Source organism: Lipotes vexillifer, unplaced genomic scaffold, assembly GCF_000442215.2.
Source record: "Lipotes vexillifer unplaced genomic scaffold, Lipotes_vexillifer_v1.1 scaffold232, whole genome shotgun sequence".
Lineage (NCBI taxonomy): Eukaryota > Metazoa > Chordata > Mammalia > Artiodactyla > Lipotidae > Lipotes > Lipotes vexillifer.
The window spans coordinates 3,756,433-3,774,070 of NW_006793997.1; the positions used below are offsets into that span (position 1 = coordinate 3,756,433).

The following is a 17,638-nucleotide window of genomic DNA, read 5'->3' on the forward strand; positions in this document are numbered from 1 at the left end:
GTGCGGTGGGTTTTGTGATTGGGTTTGTGGTTGTTGGACCTCTCAGGGTTGCAGATAGAGACGAAGGTTTTGGTGCTGCTTAAAAACTGTTGGATGTGTGTGAGACAGCTTTGGAGTTCGGGTCAGGCTTTTTTGTGTGTGTGGTGAAATACACATAAAATTTATCGTTTTAAAGTTCAGTGGCATTAAATACATTCACATTTTTGTGTATCCATCTACAACCATCCATCTCCAGAACTTTTTCATCTTCAGAACTGGAACACTCTACCCATTGAACAATAATTCCCAACTCCTCTCTCCACTCTGCCTCTGGCAACCACTGTTTCTGTCTCTGAATTTGACTAGTTTAGACATTTCCTATAAGTGGAATCATACAATATTTGTCCTTTGTGACCGACTTTAGGGTCGGACTTTTGCAGATAAATGAGGGTATTCCTTTAGGCATTAGTGGAAGTGTTCATTACCTGCCTTGGCATAGGTGTGCATGTGTGTCTAATACTTTACTAACAGTTATAACTGCAAGATTTTTTCTTTTTTTCCTTTTGGATCAAAGATATCTACTTTTGGTATAGATAACACTTTTGCTACAAGCTTAACATGTTTGTAAGACTTCAGCTCTTTCTAAAGGACTCCATGCTGGGGGTAATCTTTGGCTTTAATTAAGCGTGCAGTTTCTAGTTGGAGTCAGTGCCCTGGAAAGCTAAGAGTTTTCACCGCAAATAATTGTCTCTTGACGTTGAGTATACCTTTGTTGTGTAGATGTTACTCCAAACTGTTGACCAAGACTGTACTCTAACAATAATGCACAGCAGTATTTGTTGATGTCTGAGTATGCATTAATCTTTGAAAGCGCAAAACTTATTCAGTCATAGATATTGTTTCCTTAAATCATGGCTGTTTTGAAACCTAATTTTTTTTTACTGAATTATAATTGACCAATTATATCAGTTTCAGGTGTACAACATAGTGATTTGATATTTTTATACACTATGAAATCACCATTCTAAGTCTAGTTACCATCTGTTAGCTACAAAGTTATTGTTGGCTATATTCCCTATGCTGTGACATTTATTTTATAAATGAAACTTTGTATCTCTTAAACCCCTTCACCTATTTGGCCTTTCCACCCGCCCGCTCCCCTCTGGCAACCATTAGTTTACTCCCTGTATCAATGTCTTTGTTTTGTTTGTTTGTTTTGGTTTTTGGATTTCACCAATAAGTGAAATCATATGGTATTTGTCTTTCTCTTTCTGACTTATTTCACTTAGCATAATACCTTCTAGGTCCATCCATGTTGCAGATGGCAAGGTTTTATTTTTTATGGCTGAGTAATATTTCTTTATATGTATGTGTATATATATGTATGTATGTATGTGTGTGTATATATATATGTGTGTGTGTGTATATATGGCATCTTCATTATCCATTCATCTATCTTTGGACAATTAGGTTGCTTCTATGTCTTTTCTACTGTAAATAATGATGTAAATAATGATATAGTGACATAGGGATGCATATATCTTTTCGAATTAGAATTGTTGAAGAAAAAATAATTTTTGTTTTCTTATAAATATCCAGAAGTGGAATTGTTGGCTCATATATTAGTTCTATTTTTAGTATATTGAGGAAGCTTTATACTGTTTTCTATAGTGGCTGCACCAGTTGACCTTCCTACCAACAGTACATGACGGTTCCCTTTTCTCCACATCCTTGCCAACACTTGTTATTTCTTGTGTTTTTGAGAATAACCATTCTGACAGGCGTGAGGTGGCATCTCAAGATTGCTTTGGCTGTTTGGGGTATTTTGTGGTTCCATACAAATTTTAGGATTATTTGTTCTAGTTCTGTGACAAATGCCATGGGTATTTTGATAGAGATTGCTTTGAATCTGTAGATTGCTTTGGGTAATATGGACATTTTTACAGTATTAATTCTTCGGATTCGTGAGCACAGTCTTTCCATTTATTCCCATTGTCTTCAATTTCTTGCACCAATGTCTTATAGTTCTCAGAGTACAGGTGTTTCACCTTCTTGGTTAAATTTATTCCTAGGTATTTTATTCTTTTCGTTGCAATTGTAAATGGGATTGTTTTCTTAATTTCTGTTTTTCATAGTTTGTTATTAGTGTATAGAAATTTACAACAGATTCCTGTATATAAATTTTGTATCCTGCAACTTTGCTGACTTCCTTTATTAGTTCTAATAGTTTTTTGGTGAGGTCTGTATAGTGTTTTCTATATTTGAAATCTATTTTAGACACTGAAATTGCCCATTCTCAAATTGAAACATTCACATCTCTAAATTCATTACTATGGAGTTTAGCTTGGTAGCCGGTGAAATTAATGCTAATTTTGAAAAAGTGAAGAAAGGAGCACTTCCAATTAATTTTAATTCATGAAAATATGAAATTATAGCGCCATTGAATAGTTGACTGACATTTTTCCATTAGCATTTATTATCAAGTTAATTATTTCTTAAAATCTAGGAATCAGCGATGGACCCTCGGTCACCGCATTAACAAATGGTTTTGACACTCCGGAAGAAAGGTATCAGAAGCTTAAAAAGGTACGTGGATGTGCTAGAAAAAAATTTTTTTCCCCATGTTGGTCCTGCATATGTTGAATTATAGAGGAATATAATCGTTAAACTTGTTCATTAATGTCTCAACCCCAGCTATAAAATGATATTTTAGTGGTATTTAAAACAACAGCAAAAATAATTGTTTGCTGGAAAACATTTTGGGGAAGGTTTAGTATTTTCAGTGTTAATTTGATTTACAGGAAATGTGATGTGGTTATTTTAATCATTTGGAAATAGGTTTACCATGACACTCTGGATGGTGGATAGGTGCCTAAGTTGGGAAAAATATTAAGAAATGTATATAAATTAATAATGCGTCTGATACCTACTAGAGAATGGACTTGAGGATATGGGGAGGGGGAAGGGTAATCTGTGACAAATGAGAGAGTGGCATGGACATATACACACTACCAAACATAAAACAGATAGCTAATGGGAAGCAGCCGCATAGCACCAGGAGATCAGCTAGGTGCTTTGTGACCACCTAGAGGGGTGGGATAGGGAGGGTGGGAGGGAGGGAGACGCAAGAGGGTAGAGATATGGGAACATATGTATATGTATAACTGATTCACTTTGTTATAAAGCAGAAACTAACACACCATTGTAAAGCAATTATACTCCAATAAAGATGTTAAAAAAAATAATGCATCTGATAGATAATCTGTAATCTGTTCTAATTGGAAGTATTCTGCCAAAGTTAAGTAATCAGAAAACCCACCTGATTGAGAATACTGTTGCTGACGTTGACTGTAGAGCACTGTTTTGACAGATATTTTATTTCCCTTTTCCAGCATTCCATGGACTTTTTGCTGTTTCAGTTTGGCCTTTGCACTTTTAAGTATGACTACACAGATTCAAAGTAGGTTGTTTTAATAAGTGGTGGGAATTCTTTTGTCATGGCGTAATGTAACGCCCTAAGTCTCCTTTTATCTTATTTTCCCCAGGTATATAACAAAGTCTTTTAACTTCTATGTTTTCCCGAAACCCTTCAATAGATCTTCACCAGATGTCAAATTTGTTTGTCAGGTTAGTAATATAATTGAGTTTTTTTTCTGTTATGAATTGCTGATGAGGCAGTGTGGAAATGTGGAATCAGAATTCTCTCTAAAATTTGGTTCTACTACTAACTTTGCACTTTGGGCAAATCATTTCACCTCTCTGACTTTCAGTTTTAGGGTTGTAAATTAATGACACTCCCATCTTCCCTTTTACTTGAGAATGAGTTAAAGAATGAGATGTAAGTGACAGGCAGATGGAAATGAGAACGTGAGCGTTATCATTAGTAAAGCTGAATCTGAGACCATGGCTTTGTAGTGTGACTCTTTTGAGGATTTTTAATGTCTTACCCCTGAATTGAACCTACAGATCAGGACCTTCAGGCTTCTTCACACCCCATTCTCATTACACCCATCTCCAAGGGTAGAGCTTTATTTTCTGGAAGAGGCGGGTATGTGTGTATCCTCTTTGAAAAGAGAAAGCCCAAAAGGGGCTAAGCTATATATGTTCAGTTTCTTTTCCCAAGCTCACCAATTAGGAAAGAGAGGGTAGATAAAGACCACTGTTTCCTCCTGAGGAGGAGAGGGCTGACTTTATGAGCCAAGGTAAGGATACAAGGAGGTTCCCCTTTAGAACACCCTGTTTGGAGTTGTAGCTGATCTAGTAGACACTCAGTGAATATCAGTTTCCCCTTTCTGCTCTCTCTTCTTTTTTTTCCTTTCTGCTCTCTTAATAATCTGATACAATGGATAAGGTGAATGTGAATAAGTGTATAGCGAATGGATATGTGATGAAAGCTGAATGTTGGCCTTTTCTCCCTTATGATCTTATGCTTGAGCTTCTGTCCCTGTAGCAACATTAGTTCCTTTGAGTCTTCCCATCTTTCCCTTTTCCTGCATGTAAGTAGTAATGCAGTTAAGAAAGCCTGGAGGGTAGGCTTCTGAATGACTGAGTCATGTCAGGTTCTTTCTGTAATAAGGCAGGATATAAACAAATGAAATTGAGCATTAATTGTATATCTAGGGCTGAAGAGAAGGTAATTTTGGTTTTGTAAACATGAATTTTTCTTAAATTAGCAAATAAACCATAGTTGATATTTCTTTACCCTGCAACCAGTTAACAGCTATTTACCAGTCACCTTAGTATAGGATACTTAATTAAACAGTATTTGTAGATTTTCACTGAGAGAAAAATAGGCTCAGTTGGGAAATTTGTGTGGATGTAGTTTTCCAACAGTACCAGGAAAAGACAATTATTTAAAGTGAATTCCATGGCTTTAGCCAGGGGTTAATCAAACAAATGCAGACAGTGGCAATGAGACACCTTGGGGATGATGCTTTGTTCTAAAAGACCAACACAAACACAGTTATTCTAGGAAATGAATTGGAAACAGATCAAAAGAACCCTACCCATTGTACAAAGCCATTCTGGGGCTACACCTGGAACACTTTAGGTAGTTACAGTAGCCAGCCACTCCTTAAAACAAAGAAAGACATCACAGACTTGAAGACAGGCCAGAGACTAATGTCTAAAATGGACAGTGGGATAAAAATGGTGCAATTCTCGGGTTTCCCTGGTGGCGCAGTGGTTGAGAGTCTGCCTGCCGATGCAGGGGACGCTGGTTCGTGCCCCAGTCCAGGAAGATCCCACATGCCGCGGAGCGGCTGGGCCTGTGAGCCATGGCCGCTGAGCCTGCGCGTCTGGAGCCTGTGCTTCGCAACGGGAGAGGCCACAACAGTGAGAGGCCCATGTAGCGCAAAAAAAAAAAAAAAAAAAGGTGCAATTCTCTATTCTGGAAAAGCAAAAGCAGAGAAGAGGTTTAGACTCAGTAAGTAAACTTGTGAATTGTATGGATATGGTAAATGATAGTGTCTTTGGATTTTTTTCTTTTGTCCTCCATCTAAGGTGGATTTTGCTTTAAAATTCTATGGTGACAGCAGGGTTGCATCTTGCAAGGAACTTATTAGCTTCTGGAGTCAGCGAATAGGGTGAACATTGTGTCTGGTCAAAAATCAATCTTGAAAAGCTCTTATTACCCTTAAAGCAGGGAGAATTTGGGGGCAAAATAACTTAATATGCTCTTTGAAAAATAAGCATCTGTATACATAGTGAGCTGCTCACACTGGGCGGGATATGGGGGAGTGAGCTGCCTGAGAGCCAGGCACACTCCTGGAGCACGTGCCCGAACAGTGGGGCGACAGAAGAACTGCATGGCATTGGCATCGTCTTCACCTCCTCTTCTCTTCTCCTTCTTTTTTCTGACTGAACATCTATAGTTCAATTCATGGAAGAAAATACATACGTGGTCGTGAAAAATCGAGACCCTGCTGCTGCCTATAAAGAACGAGTTTCTTTTTTTATCCTATCTTCCCCATGCCACTTCCTTCCCCATTTCACTCCTTTTATGTCCATATGTACATATACTCTTATGTCTACATATATATACATAATTTTAGCTTTTTTCTTTCATATACACAGGATCATAATATTCATATTTTATATAACTTGCATTTTCTACTTAACACACTGTCTTCATATTTCATAGTATGGATATGTTATAATTTATTTAACTGGACTTTAGAAGTTTTCCAGTTGTTACCTATTTTAAACAATGCTATAGTCAGCGTCTGTGTGCAGCATGTCTTGGTTATATGTAGGAATGTTTTTATAGGATAGATTTCCTAGAAGGGGAATTGCTGACTCATAGAGCTTATATATTTAACATTTTGATAGATGCGTCAAATTGTCCTCCCAAGTAGCCATGCTCATCTTTTGAATCCTGAAAATGGTACATTTAGGACAAACCAAAGATAGTGGTTAGTAAACCACAAATAGATTTTGTTGGTTCAAAGGGTTTTTTCTTTCTTTTCTTTTCTTTTTTTTTTTATACAGCAGGTTCTTATTAGTTATCTGTTTTATACAAATTAGTGTATATATGTTAATCCCAATCTCCCAATTCATCCCACACCCTCCCCCCACCAACCCCTGGCTGCTTTCCCCCCTTGGTGTCCATATGTTTGTTCTTTACGTCTGTGTCTCTATTTCTGCCTTGAAAACTGGTTCATCTGTACCATTTTTCTAGATGGGTTTTTTTCTTTATTATGGTAAAAGATACATAACCTAAAATTTACCATTTTAAGAGGCTTTCAGTTCAGTGGCATAAAGTACATTTTTTTTGTGCAACTTAGAGGATATTATTTGAGTGGAAAGTAAATAGCTTCAAAAAGGGGATAGGTGAATCTCTGACTCTGGATTTTTAAAGAAGGAAGTTAGGATGTTTTGGAGTCTAGTGACAGCAGGGACAAAAATGCCTTTCCATAATCCATCTTTTGGTGCCTCTGTCAGTGATGGAATATTAGGTGGGCAGAGTTTTAAGAATACTCAGGCGTGGTAGATAAAAAGGCTTATGGCCCAAAAGTCAGAAGTCATTGGGTCTTGTTCAGAACAAGATAAAAAGGGAAGATGTGAGTGGGGACTGGTTGCTTATCTGAAACCACAGGAAACCTGGACATGATGGAAAATGATGTGCCTGTACCCACACGTGTGTGTGTGTGTGTGTGTGTGTGTGTGTGTATTTGGTAAGGTTGCCTCTTTATATCTCATCATATTTTAAAAAGAATTTGTGTTGGTTAAAAAGTATATATATATATATATGTATATACAGTATATGAAACTTTTTATCATAAGATTAAAAAGATAAGTGAAAAGTTGGAAGAAAAGAAAAATGAGGATACAATTACTGTGTTATGATTAGAACACAGAATTTGCGTCAAAGAAAGTCTTACCTTTTTGTCTCTGAGCTTCCTACCAGCCAAGAATAGGGGGAACACACAATCAATTCTGTGGCCCATAGGATCGAAATAGGCCAGAGCTCAGGAGAAGTTCAGCTTCCCTTAGACTAGAGACCTCAGAACATTTCCCCTTCTGTTATCATAAAGAAATCACTAATGTAGAAGACCTTGTCTTCAGTGGCATCTCTAAAGAGAATACGGTAATGAGTTTACTGGAACTGGTACAGCATCCCTCAGCCTAGACTGATGGTATAATGTCAGGTACAGGTCAGGAAGGTAGTTCTATGAGGGGTCAGATTAAAATGACTCAAGTGTGCTGCCCTCTAATGTTCTGACTTAAAACAAGAATAAAATTAGAGAAGCTACAGTGATGTTTCCCACTCTTCAGTCAGTTGAGTAAGAACTTTGTGAAAATTTTCCCATTCTTGTGTAGTATTATTTAATTAATATTTTTACTAACATTTACTTATATATTTTGACTTACCCTAGGCTTGAGATATGTATTTAATAAGTCTCATTACTGGGAATTTTTCTGTTTTGATCTTGAATGTAAAGAACATCCAATTAAGAGCTTGGGACTTCCCTGGCAGTCCAATGGTTAAGATTCTGCCCTTCCAAAGCAGGGGGCGTGGGTTCGATCCCTGGTCGGGGAACTAAGATCCCACATGCCACACGGTGTGGCCAAAAAAAGAAAAAAAAGTTTGGGGCTTTCAGAATCTAAGTTGTAGTGAATGATTGATACCTTATAACTTGAACATGTTTGCTACCTTAAACCTGAACCTGGGGTGAGATAATAGAAATACATTTAATTTTTATTTATAGTCTCCTAGTCAGTACAGCCACCAGGAGTTTCCTGCCGATTGGGAGAATATATGTTCACTAAATAAAATTTTCTTAAATGTTGTGAAACAAAGGATATTTGTTTTATAAGCTATAAAGGAGAAGAGCCCCATTAGTTTAAGTGAAGTAATGGATGATTTGGCAGCCGTGGAGTAGAAATGCCTGTCCTCTGACCTTTGGCTTGCTGCCTTCTTGCCTGGTTGCCTTTGTTTACTTGCCTGAGTTCTTTCTCTGCTTCTATTCATACACCTGCCACAAACATCACCGAAATGCATGTTCTGTTTACTCTTGTTTCAGAGCTCAAGCATTGACTTTCTAGCAAGCCAAGGATTTGATTTTAATAAAGTTTTTCGCAACGGTAAGACTATGTGTGACCTCTCTTTAGAGCTTGTAAATCTGGATTTGGTTGAGAATTATCTTTTTGTGCCTGCTGTCTGAGACAGGATCTTGGATTCCCAGTCCATCGTGTGCAGCCATAGAGTTTTTATTGTGCCCTTTTTTAAAGGCCTGAACTGAACAGGAGAGGAGCTGCTACTTCATTTAGCTCTAGTGAGGCCTCTCAAGCTCCTGGTTTCACTGAGTGGAGCTTTTCTGTTGCTGGTGTGACTTGGTTTCCTGGCAGACCACCTGGGGGGAATGCATCCCTGTTTTCTTTCAGTGGTACAAGTGCTACGATGTAGCATTTTAAAAAGCAGCCGTATTCCAGTAATACAGAGATGGTCTTTGGAGGAAAAAAGTCTACATAGTCTGCACAATCCTGATGGCTAACTTGCTGGCATGATAGGCTGGCAAGAGGCCTGGAGGGAGAGACTACATCCCTTCCTTATCCCCAGAGCAGAGCACAATTCCTCTTCCATATCAGGGAGGTGACCGTTGAATATTTGATGAATGAACACCGGATGTTAGACCACACCAGAGTGGTTTTCCTTCCCCCATTCATTTATTTCCTGAAAAGTATTGGGGAAAGCCTCTGGTTTTCTCAGCAGTATTAAGCGCCTGCTGCTCTAAGGTCAATAGGTACTTTTCATTTTCTTGTAAATTGTATTCATTCCCATGGGGAATGTATTATTGAGTGAGGTAAGAAAGGAGATTTTTCTCAGCAAAGGTTCTAGAACATAGACTTCAGCTAAAGTCTCTTCCCCTCAGCATGATATCCTTGCAGGGCCTTTAGCACCCATGTCATGTTGTTTTTTAAATTGCTTTAGTGGTGCTGCGTCTTCATGTCTAGTGATGATTTTGATTTTTGGAAATACTAGAAGAAATTTGAAATCCAAACTGCTTAACCTGGTGGGTGAACCAGCTGGGTAACACAGTTTGGGTATAATAAAATAATTTATTTGCTGTGGCTCATACTTGACTCTGAAAGCCATTATAAAACACAAGTTCCAAATGTAGTTAGAGCCCTATAATGGAATAGTTGCAGAAATCTTTTGAAGGAACTACTTTACCCAGACTCATATGAGTGTGTAATTTCCAGCCTGATGGTTTTATTTTCATAAAAGGAGAGAAACAGCTAAATTGGAGGATGCCTCACTCTCTAGTTTTGTAGTCAGACCTTGTAATGTTTTAGTCACAGCTGCATCAGGGCTCCCAGGCCATCTGTTATTACCGAGACTCTAACCCCGTGCTGTTGTAGATGCTCTGTAATCCTGACTTAGACCTTCACTTCTCTTTTTTATCAAATCTTGCCACTCAGAATTCGCAAATGCCAGGCTCTTTTCTCCTGGCAGTCTTCTTGTTAGTGCCTTTGACTTTCTTGTCTGAAATGGAACCAGGTGACTCCTCTTACCATTCCCCTTGCAGCCCTCCCAAGCACAGGTGGTTTTAGCTCTGTCTCTGTATCTGCAGCCAGGCAGTGGCAGGCATGCCACCTTCAATCCCCTTGAGTTCCCTCTTCTCAGGAGCCACACTTCTTCCCAGGGCTGCGTCACCAGCTCTGCCATCTCTCTTTCTGCCGACTTCCTGGGCGTGGCCTTCACCAGCAGCCTTGGCGACGGGCTCATCGTCTTTCTCTCCACTCCTACCTCTCTCCTCCTTCTGGGTGACTCCAGCATCCACAAGGACAGCCAGCAAATGCTCTGTCTTGTCTGTTTCTTGGCTAGGCGGTCAGCAGTCCTCGCTTCTGCCTCCCCTTAGCCTTGCACTCCCTTGGTAGCATCCTGGGTCTTATTAGCAATAACTGTGCCCATCTTCATCATTTCTCTTGTCTTTCTCTTCCACTTACTTGGGTACCTCATTTCAGCCATCAGTTGACCTCCATTGCTTTTTCACTATCGGTTACCTTCCCCTCTCCTGTCTTGACTTCTCTCCTTGTCCACCTGGTCCATCATTATCCTTTCTTCCTGCCCTTGCTCCTCTTTCCCTCCATTGCTCTGGTCTAGCTAAGTCCCCGCCCTGGTTGGATCTTATCATCCACCTCTATTTCTGAGCATCTGAATATTGCAGGAAAATGTGACACACCTGAGCTAATTTGTCACTTTAAATTCATGACCACAAGCTTCAAGAAAGGACTCAGTCGTGCTCAAAAATCCTACTTTTCTGACTTAGAAATTCCCTTTCCAACTCTCTATGATGTCTGTCCCACTCAACTGATGACCATGCCTCTCAATGAAAATAGAAGCCATCAGGGAAGAGCCACTTCGTGTTCTCACCACCAGACCCACAGGTCTCCCCCAAGCCTGGGCTCAGCCTTTTCGTTTCTATCCTTACAGAGAAGAGGAGTCCCTGCACCGGTCAGAGGCTAGTACCTGCCTCCTAGTCAGGCACTGGCTCTTGCAGCTTGCCATTCTCTCTCCTGGATATTTTCCCGTCTCTGCTGATCATTCCATCAACCTTTGTAAACATGCTTTGTGAAAGTGCAGAGCTTCTTAATCTAGGCCATGGGCCGCCTTCCTGCCATAGATAGAATTCAGAAGTCTGTGAACTTGGGGAAGGCATTGTGGAATTCAAATCTATATTTTCTCTAACCTTGAACTGAATTTGTTTCTTCTGTTAGGAATGTCGGCAACAACCCAGCAGTGTTAGCAGTAGCTGGGAGGTTGTCCTCAGTGAAATCCCAGGTATCTTCAAATGGCATTTCAGTTGTGACAGATATCTTGAATATTGTTTACCTTCATCAGTACTTTGAAATTATCATAATTATGCCACCTGCCATTAGGTCTTGTTATTTAATGTGTTGACCAGGAAGCTGATTTCCTGTATTATTATATTATTATCCCATTTTATTATATCACAGATTAAAAAAATAATTTTGGTAACTATTTCAATATAATTACCTTTCTTTACAGTCTTGCATATTTTATTTTATGCATTTGAAAACATTATTCTGGGGAAGGGTCTGTAGATTTCACCCGACCGCCAAAGGAGTTGGCGGCCTGTGAAGATTAAGCAGGCCTGCAGGAACATCTCTGTCTTGAAATAACTCCAACCAAAGCAAAACCATCCCCCCCTCACTTGATTCCACATCCCCTTTCCACTTCTGGCTTGTGATCCTCCCACTCAGAGCAAAGCATCTTGAATGAGATGTGTGTTCTCACTGTTCCTTCCTCTTCCCCTTTAGTTTTTTCTTCACCCATCCCCAGCTGGCCCGCCATCTGCACCCCTCCAAGGACACTGCTGTTCCCCCGTGCCTGCCATGATCTCAGACCCCATAGATCCTTCTCTGTCCTCATCTCGTTCCACTTTTGGAGGAATTTGACCCAGTCGATTGCTCCCTTCTTCCCTAGATGCTGTCCTCTGGCTTTCAGACACTCGTTCTCCTGGTTTTCGTCCCACCTTCCTCTGGACTCCCCCGTGTCCTGATTGGCTCATTCTCGTCTCGCCAGCTTCTAAATATTACTTTTCCTTGTTGGTCTCGTATATTCCATGGTTTTATTTATTTTTTATTATTAAATTCTTATTTCGAAATAATTTCAGACTTATATAAATGTTGCCAGAATACCGCAAAGAATTCCTGATACCTTCCCTCTGATTTCCCAGGTGTTAGCATTATAATGTTTGCTTTGTTGTTCTTTCTCTCATTATATATGTGTATATATAATTTTTTTCCTGAACCATTTTAGAGTAAGTTGCACCCATGATGCTCCTTTATTCCTAACTACTTCAGTGTGAAGTTTCCTAAAAACAAGAGCATTCTCTTATATAGCACAGTAATCCAAATTAGGAAGTTGACATTGCTACAGTACTGTTACCTCATTTGCAAACCTAATATAAGTTTTGCTACTTATAGCAAAAGAGGAAAAATAATTTCCCCTTGTCCAGATTCAATCCAGGATCCAGGATCACACGTTGCCTTTGAACTGTCATATCTCTTTGCTCTTTTAAAATCCAGAACAGTTTCTCAGTCTGTGATTTTAGTACCTTGACATTTTTGCATAGTGGAGGATGCCCCTCAATTTGGATTTTTTTGATGTTTCCTCAGACAAGTCCAAATGCATCTGTTCATCTCGGGCAGGGGTACTGCAGATGTGAATGTCTGTGCTGCTCAGTGCATCATATCAGGAGGCATATGACATCGATTAGCCGCATTACTGACGATGATAACTTTTTTTTTGTAGTATGTAAAGTATGAAGTACACTAATATTGTTGTGCAGCTGTTGGTGTTTTTAATGTGGATCACTTTTTCACCAATTAGTTTTAGCATCCATTGATAATTCTTGCTTGAAACAATTATTATTGCTGACGAGTGGTGATTTTCTAATTCCATCATTCTTTCTACAAAGTTTTTTAAGCATCACATGGCTTTTAATGCCCCCCACATCCTCATGACACCTACATTTATATCTCAACACCTTTCTCCGGAGCTTTAGGCTTATATCTGCACCTCTTAATTTATATATACGTCCCTAGATGATTTATTATATCCAGGAGGTAGCTTTTGATTTTCACCCCTTGGGCCCCAAGTCTATTCGTTGCCTAGTTTTCCCCACTTCAGTAAGTGGCCCTACTGTTGTCTGAACTGCTTAAACCTAATAGATGTCATTTTTTATTTTGCCCTTTCCTTTCTCCCTCACCCACAGTATGTTGGCAAGTTATAGCTCTCCTATCTCTAGAATCATTCTCTCCATCTCTGTAGATTAGGCCAAGGTCATAAACTATGACCTTCTGCCTATTTTATAAGTAAAGCTTTACTGGGACACAGCCATACCCATTCATTTACCCATTGTGTGGCTGTTTTCATGTTACAAAGGTCAGAGTTAAGTAGTTGCAAAAGAGATCCTCATATGGCCCTCAAGCCTAAAACATCTACTGTTTGTCCCTTTAAGGAAAAGTCTGCTGACCTCTGATCTAAGCGGTTGTCTCTGGCCTGGACATCTGCAGTGGACAGTTCCTTCCAGCTGACCTCCCTAATTCACCTCTCACAGGAGTCCAGATGATCTTTTAAAAACATGGAGCAGATAATGTGATTTATCTTGCTTAAAACCTGATGATATCCCATTGCTCGTAGAATAAAGTAAATTCTTACCGTGGCCTGTAAGGGGCTATGTAATCTTGCCCCACCCTCTCCAACCTGACATTACGCCATTCTCCTGCTTACGCTTCCTTGCTGTTTCTGGAACAGTCCAAGCCTTTTCCATCCTCTGGGCATTTATGCTTGTTCCCTGCCTGAAATATTCTTCCCCCAGCTCCTTCATGTCTGATTCATTCTTACCCTGAGGTCCTCCCTCCTGGTGGCCTTCTCTGGTCAACCTAAGGTCATTCGCTTCACTACAGAGCAGGACAAGTCTACCTTGTTCACTGTTAGCTCACTAGTGCCTGATACAGTGCCTGGCACAGCGTAAGAGCCAAATCACAGTTTGTTGAAAGGAGAATGAATGAACGAGTGAATGGAGTGAATGAATAGACAAACACATTTCAAAATCATTTGTTTTTTCCCATTGATTTTTTTGAGCTGTAGTTAAATATGGTCTTTCCTGAGTCTTTTAGACTCCTTGGTTTGTTACAAAATTTTTATGATAAATGGTTACTTCTGCTAATGCATTGTTTAAAAAATTCTGTTCAGGAATTCCATACTTAAACCAGGAAGAAGAAAGACAGTTAAGAGAGCAGTATGATGAAAAACGTTTACAGTCCAATGGTGCAGGCGCTTTGTCGTACGCGTCTCCTAACACTTCAAAATGTCCCGTGACGATTCCTGAGGATCAGAAGAAGTTTATTGACCAAGTGGTGTAAGTTCCTAAACTGAAACCAAACGTGCGTTGAGTCACGTGTCTTGGAGCAGGACTGACGTCTATATCTCAGGCTCGTGCTTCACATGCACAGTGCACACAGAGGTGTGATGTCTGAGGGGCAGGATTTAACTGTGGTGTATCTGAGTTTGTGTCACAGCTGTCAACTGTAAATCGAGTTCTGTGTACTGTACTTAGACTTCCCATGTGTCGCCAGGCAAGAGACTACCTTGGCCAAGTGGTCAGACCTGCGTGGACCACGGGCCTGACAGCCACCGTCCAGTCCCCATGAAAGCAGAGGCCCATCCAGATATTTGCGACACATCCATTTTTTTTCTCTTGCAGTGAAGTTTCTGACAAGCAAACGTGCCCTCGGAGGAGCGTCTGGTTTTGCTCTGTTTAGCTGTCAGTATAACTGCTTTACTAGGAAAGTAAAAACGCAAATCATTTGTATTGCTGAATCCTGGAGAAGTTGTTGAGAACTCATTAATAACAGCAACAAATGCCAAAATAAAGTATTTTCTTTAGTTCAGCCTTACTGAACTAAAAAGTTAAAACATGATTTGGTAAAATTACAGTGTCGTATGTTCTTGTATTTGGATTGCTTTTGAGTATGATGATTCTGCTGGTTGACAACTTCATTCCTTAACGATGCTGATGGTCATGTTTTTATTCTAATTCCTCAGAGAGAAAATAGAAGATTTATTACAAAGTGAAGAAAACAAGAACTTGGATTTAGAGCCATGTACTGGGTTAGTTGCCCTGAATATTTTCATGTGTACTTTTTTTGGAAAGGTAGATGATTTCTGGCATGTGCTCCATTTGGTTGCTTAAAAATGCTTTCATAAATAGTCTTTTTATTGTAGGTATGTTCCCAATATTTCAGCACTAACTTTAGCATTAACAGAATTGGGATCATGGTATATAAAGACACTGAATGAATGCTTTGTTCCATCCTGGAGGGGAGAATACTGTTGTGCACCTTTGCTTTAAGTCATGCTCAAGAGTGGCATAATTATTGTAGCCTTGACTTGTGCTTCATACATAAAGGCTTCAGAAGAGCAGAATTTACTGTCAGGCTACTCCTGTCCTTTTTTTTTTTTTTTTTTTTTTTTTTTTTGTACGTGGGCCTCTCACTTTTGTGGCCTCTCCCGTTGTGGAGCACAGGCTCCGGACGTGCAGGCTCAGTGGCCATGGCTCACGAGCCCAGCTGCTCCACGGCATGTGGGATCTTCCCAGACCGGGGCACGAACCCGTGTCCCCTGCATCGGCAGGCAGACTCTCAACCACTGCGCCACCAGGGAATCCCTACTCCTGTCCTTTTAATTTCTCTCTGCAGTAAAAAACATCAGTGTTTCATAGAGTCAGTGACTGAAACAGCCTGCTTTCCTTCCATTTACTTTGTGACTAGCTTCACAGAGTGTTTTAATACATCTGTCTACTTAAAACTCTTCATACAGCCACAGGAAGTAATACTTTGGTTAGACAAGAACTTCTGCCTCTTCTATAAAGGCAGTATAATAATAATAATAATAATAAAGAGAATTTCGATGAAGAAAAGTGGTGAGGAATCCTCCCACCTCAAACATCCTGTCTGCTCTTGTTTGCACATTACCTGTCGCTTCTAATGAAGTCTCCTTTAAAAATTAAATATTTTTCCCAGTTTGAAAAAGAATAAATACATGTATATGAATAACTCAATCACTTTGCTCTACACCTGAAACCAACTCAGCATTGTTAATCACCTATACTCCAATATGAAATAAAAAGTTAAAAAAAATTCAATCCATCTTTATTTATTTTTTCCATTATTATTATCATTATTATTTTTAATTCTGTGTATTTTTGGCTGCATTCGGTTTTTGTTGCTGTACGTGGGCTTTCTCTAGTTGCGGTAAGCGGGGGCTACTCTTTGTTGCAGTGTGTGGGCTTCTCTTGTTGCGGAGCACGGGCTCTAGGAGCACAGGCTTCAGTAGTTGTGGTGCGCAGGCTCAGTAGTTGTGGCGCACGGGCTAGTTACTCTGTGGCATGTGAGATCTTCCTGGACCAGGGATCGAACCCATGTCCCCTACACTGGCAGGCAGTTTCCCATCCACTGTGCCACCAGGGAAATCCCCAATCCATCTTCTAAAAAAAAAAAAAAATTAAACGTCTTTCCCAACCAGTGCTTGGTCAGTTTGAATTTTCCTTTAATGAGCCAAAATTAATACCTTTTAATTTGTTTTTATAGGTTCCAAAGAAAACTAATTTATCAGACTTTGAGCTGGAAGTAAGTGTTTATATTATACACGGGAGCTCTGTGAGGGACCCAGGATTTAAAAATTAAATGTAATTTTTTAGCTTTTATTTCATTTTTGATATTCTGCACTTCTTGGTGATTTGACCATACCGTGTTCTTGGGCAGTGCTTTATTTTGTAATTATTTTCCCCTAATTTCTTAAGTTGAATACCCACTTAATTTATTTCATACCCACTTAATTTATTTCCTTGTTATTCCTTCTTAGTAGATGTTGTAAAGCCTTTACAATTTTCTTTTAACTGTCACTTTGACCTTTCCATTAACTTCTGGATGTATAGTGTTTTTGTTCTTTGAAGGTATCAATATATGGTAAAGATTTGGTTTTAAGACCTGGGAAATACTCAGGTGAATGCTTTTTCTAAAACAGGGGTTAGGCCATGGGTAGGTTTCAGGAGGCCTATGAATCCCCTGAAACAATGTCCAAAATTGTGTGTGTGTATTTTTCTGGTGGTGTTTCTATTGGTTTAATTATATTTTCAAGTGGATCTCTAACTCAAAAATTGAGTATCAGTATTAGACAGATGGATGTTTGCACTTGAATTTGTTTGGGGTTCTTGTTCTTTCATTAGAGTCTGCCAGTGGCATGTATACTGGGAATTTACTTTGACCAAAACAGGAAAAGGGCCATTGTTGTTTGACCAGGCTCCTTTCCTCTCACGTTATCCTTGCCACGTACTCCACCTGAGTTCCAGATTCCTCTCCTGGGCAGATGAAACTACTGTGCCAGATTACAGCACAGTTACTCATCTCCCCTGTGCATGCTCCAGATCATCCAAAGAGACCTTCAGAATTTTACTTAGGAAGTAAACATTGTGATATTTAGAAGCAAGATTTGACAGTGTAGTAATGAGTTGACTGTATTACGGGATGCCTGACATTTCAGAAGATGCCTAAGTCCTAAAAATATTAATTTGAAATCAGTTACATTCCTGTGTTTTTGTTTTTTTTTTTTTTTTTTTTTTGG

The 17,638-nt window shown here is 39.5% G+C and overlaps 1 protein-coding gene across 1 annotated transcript in view; it reads left to right on the plus strand.

Annotated features, from left to right (window-relative positions):
* The window catches only part of PARN (poly(A)-specific ribonuclease), a 166,509-nt gene that overhangs the window by 774 nt on the left and 148,097 nt on the right, over positions 1 to 17,638 (plus strand). The window contains exons 3-9 of the mRNA XM_007466961.1: positions 2,486 to 2,565; positions 3,372 to 3,439; positions 3,525 to 3,606; positions 8,505 to 8,565; positions 14,210 to 14,375; positions 15,062 to 15,127; positions 16,606 to 16,644. Coding sequence (XP_007467023.1) covers positions 2,486 to 2,565; positions 3,372 to 3,439; positions 3,525 to 3,606; positions 8,505 to 8,565; positions 14,210 to 14,375; positions 15,062 to 15,127; positions 16,606 to 16,644 — 562 coding nt within the window. The remainder of the gene's footprint in view (positions 1 to 2,485; positions 2,566 to 3,371; positions 3,440 to 3,524; positions 3,607 to 8,504; positions 8,566 to 14,209; positions 14,376 to 15,061; positions 15,128 to 16,605; positions 16,645 to 17,638) is intronic.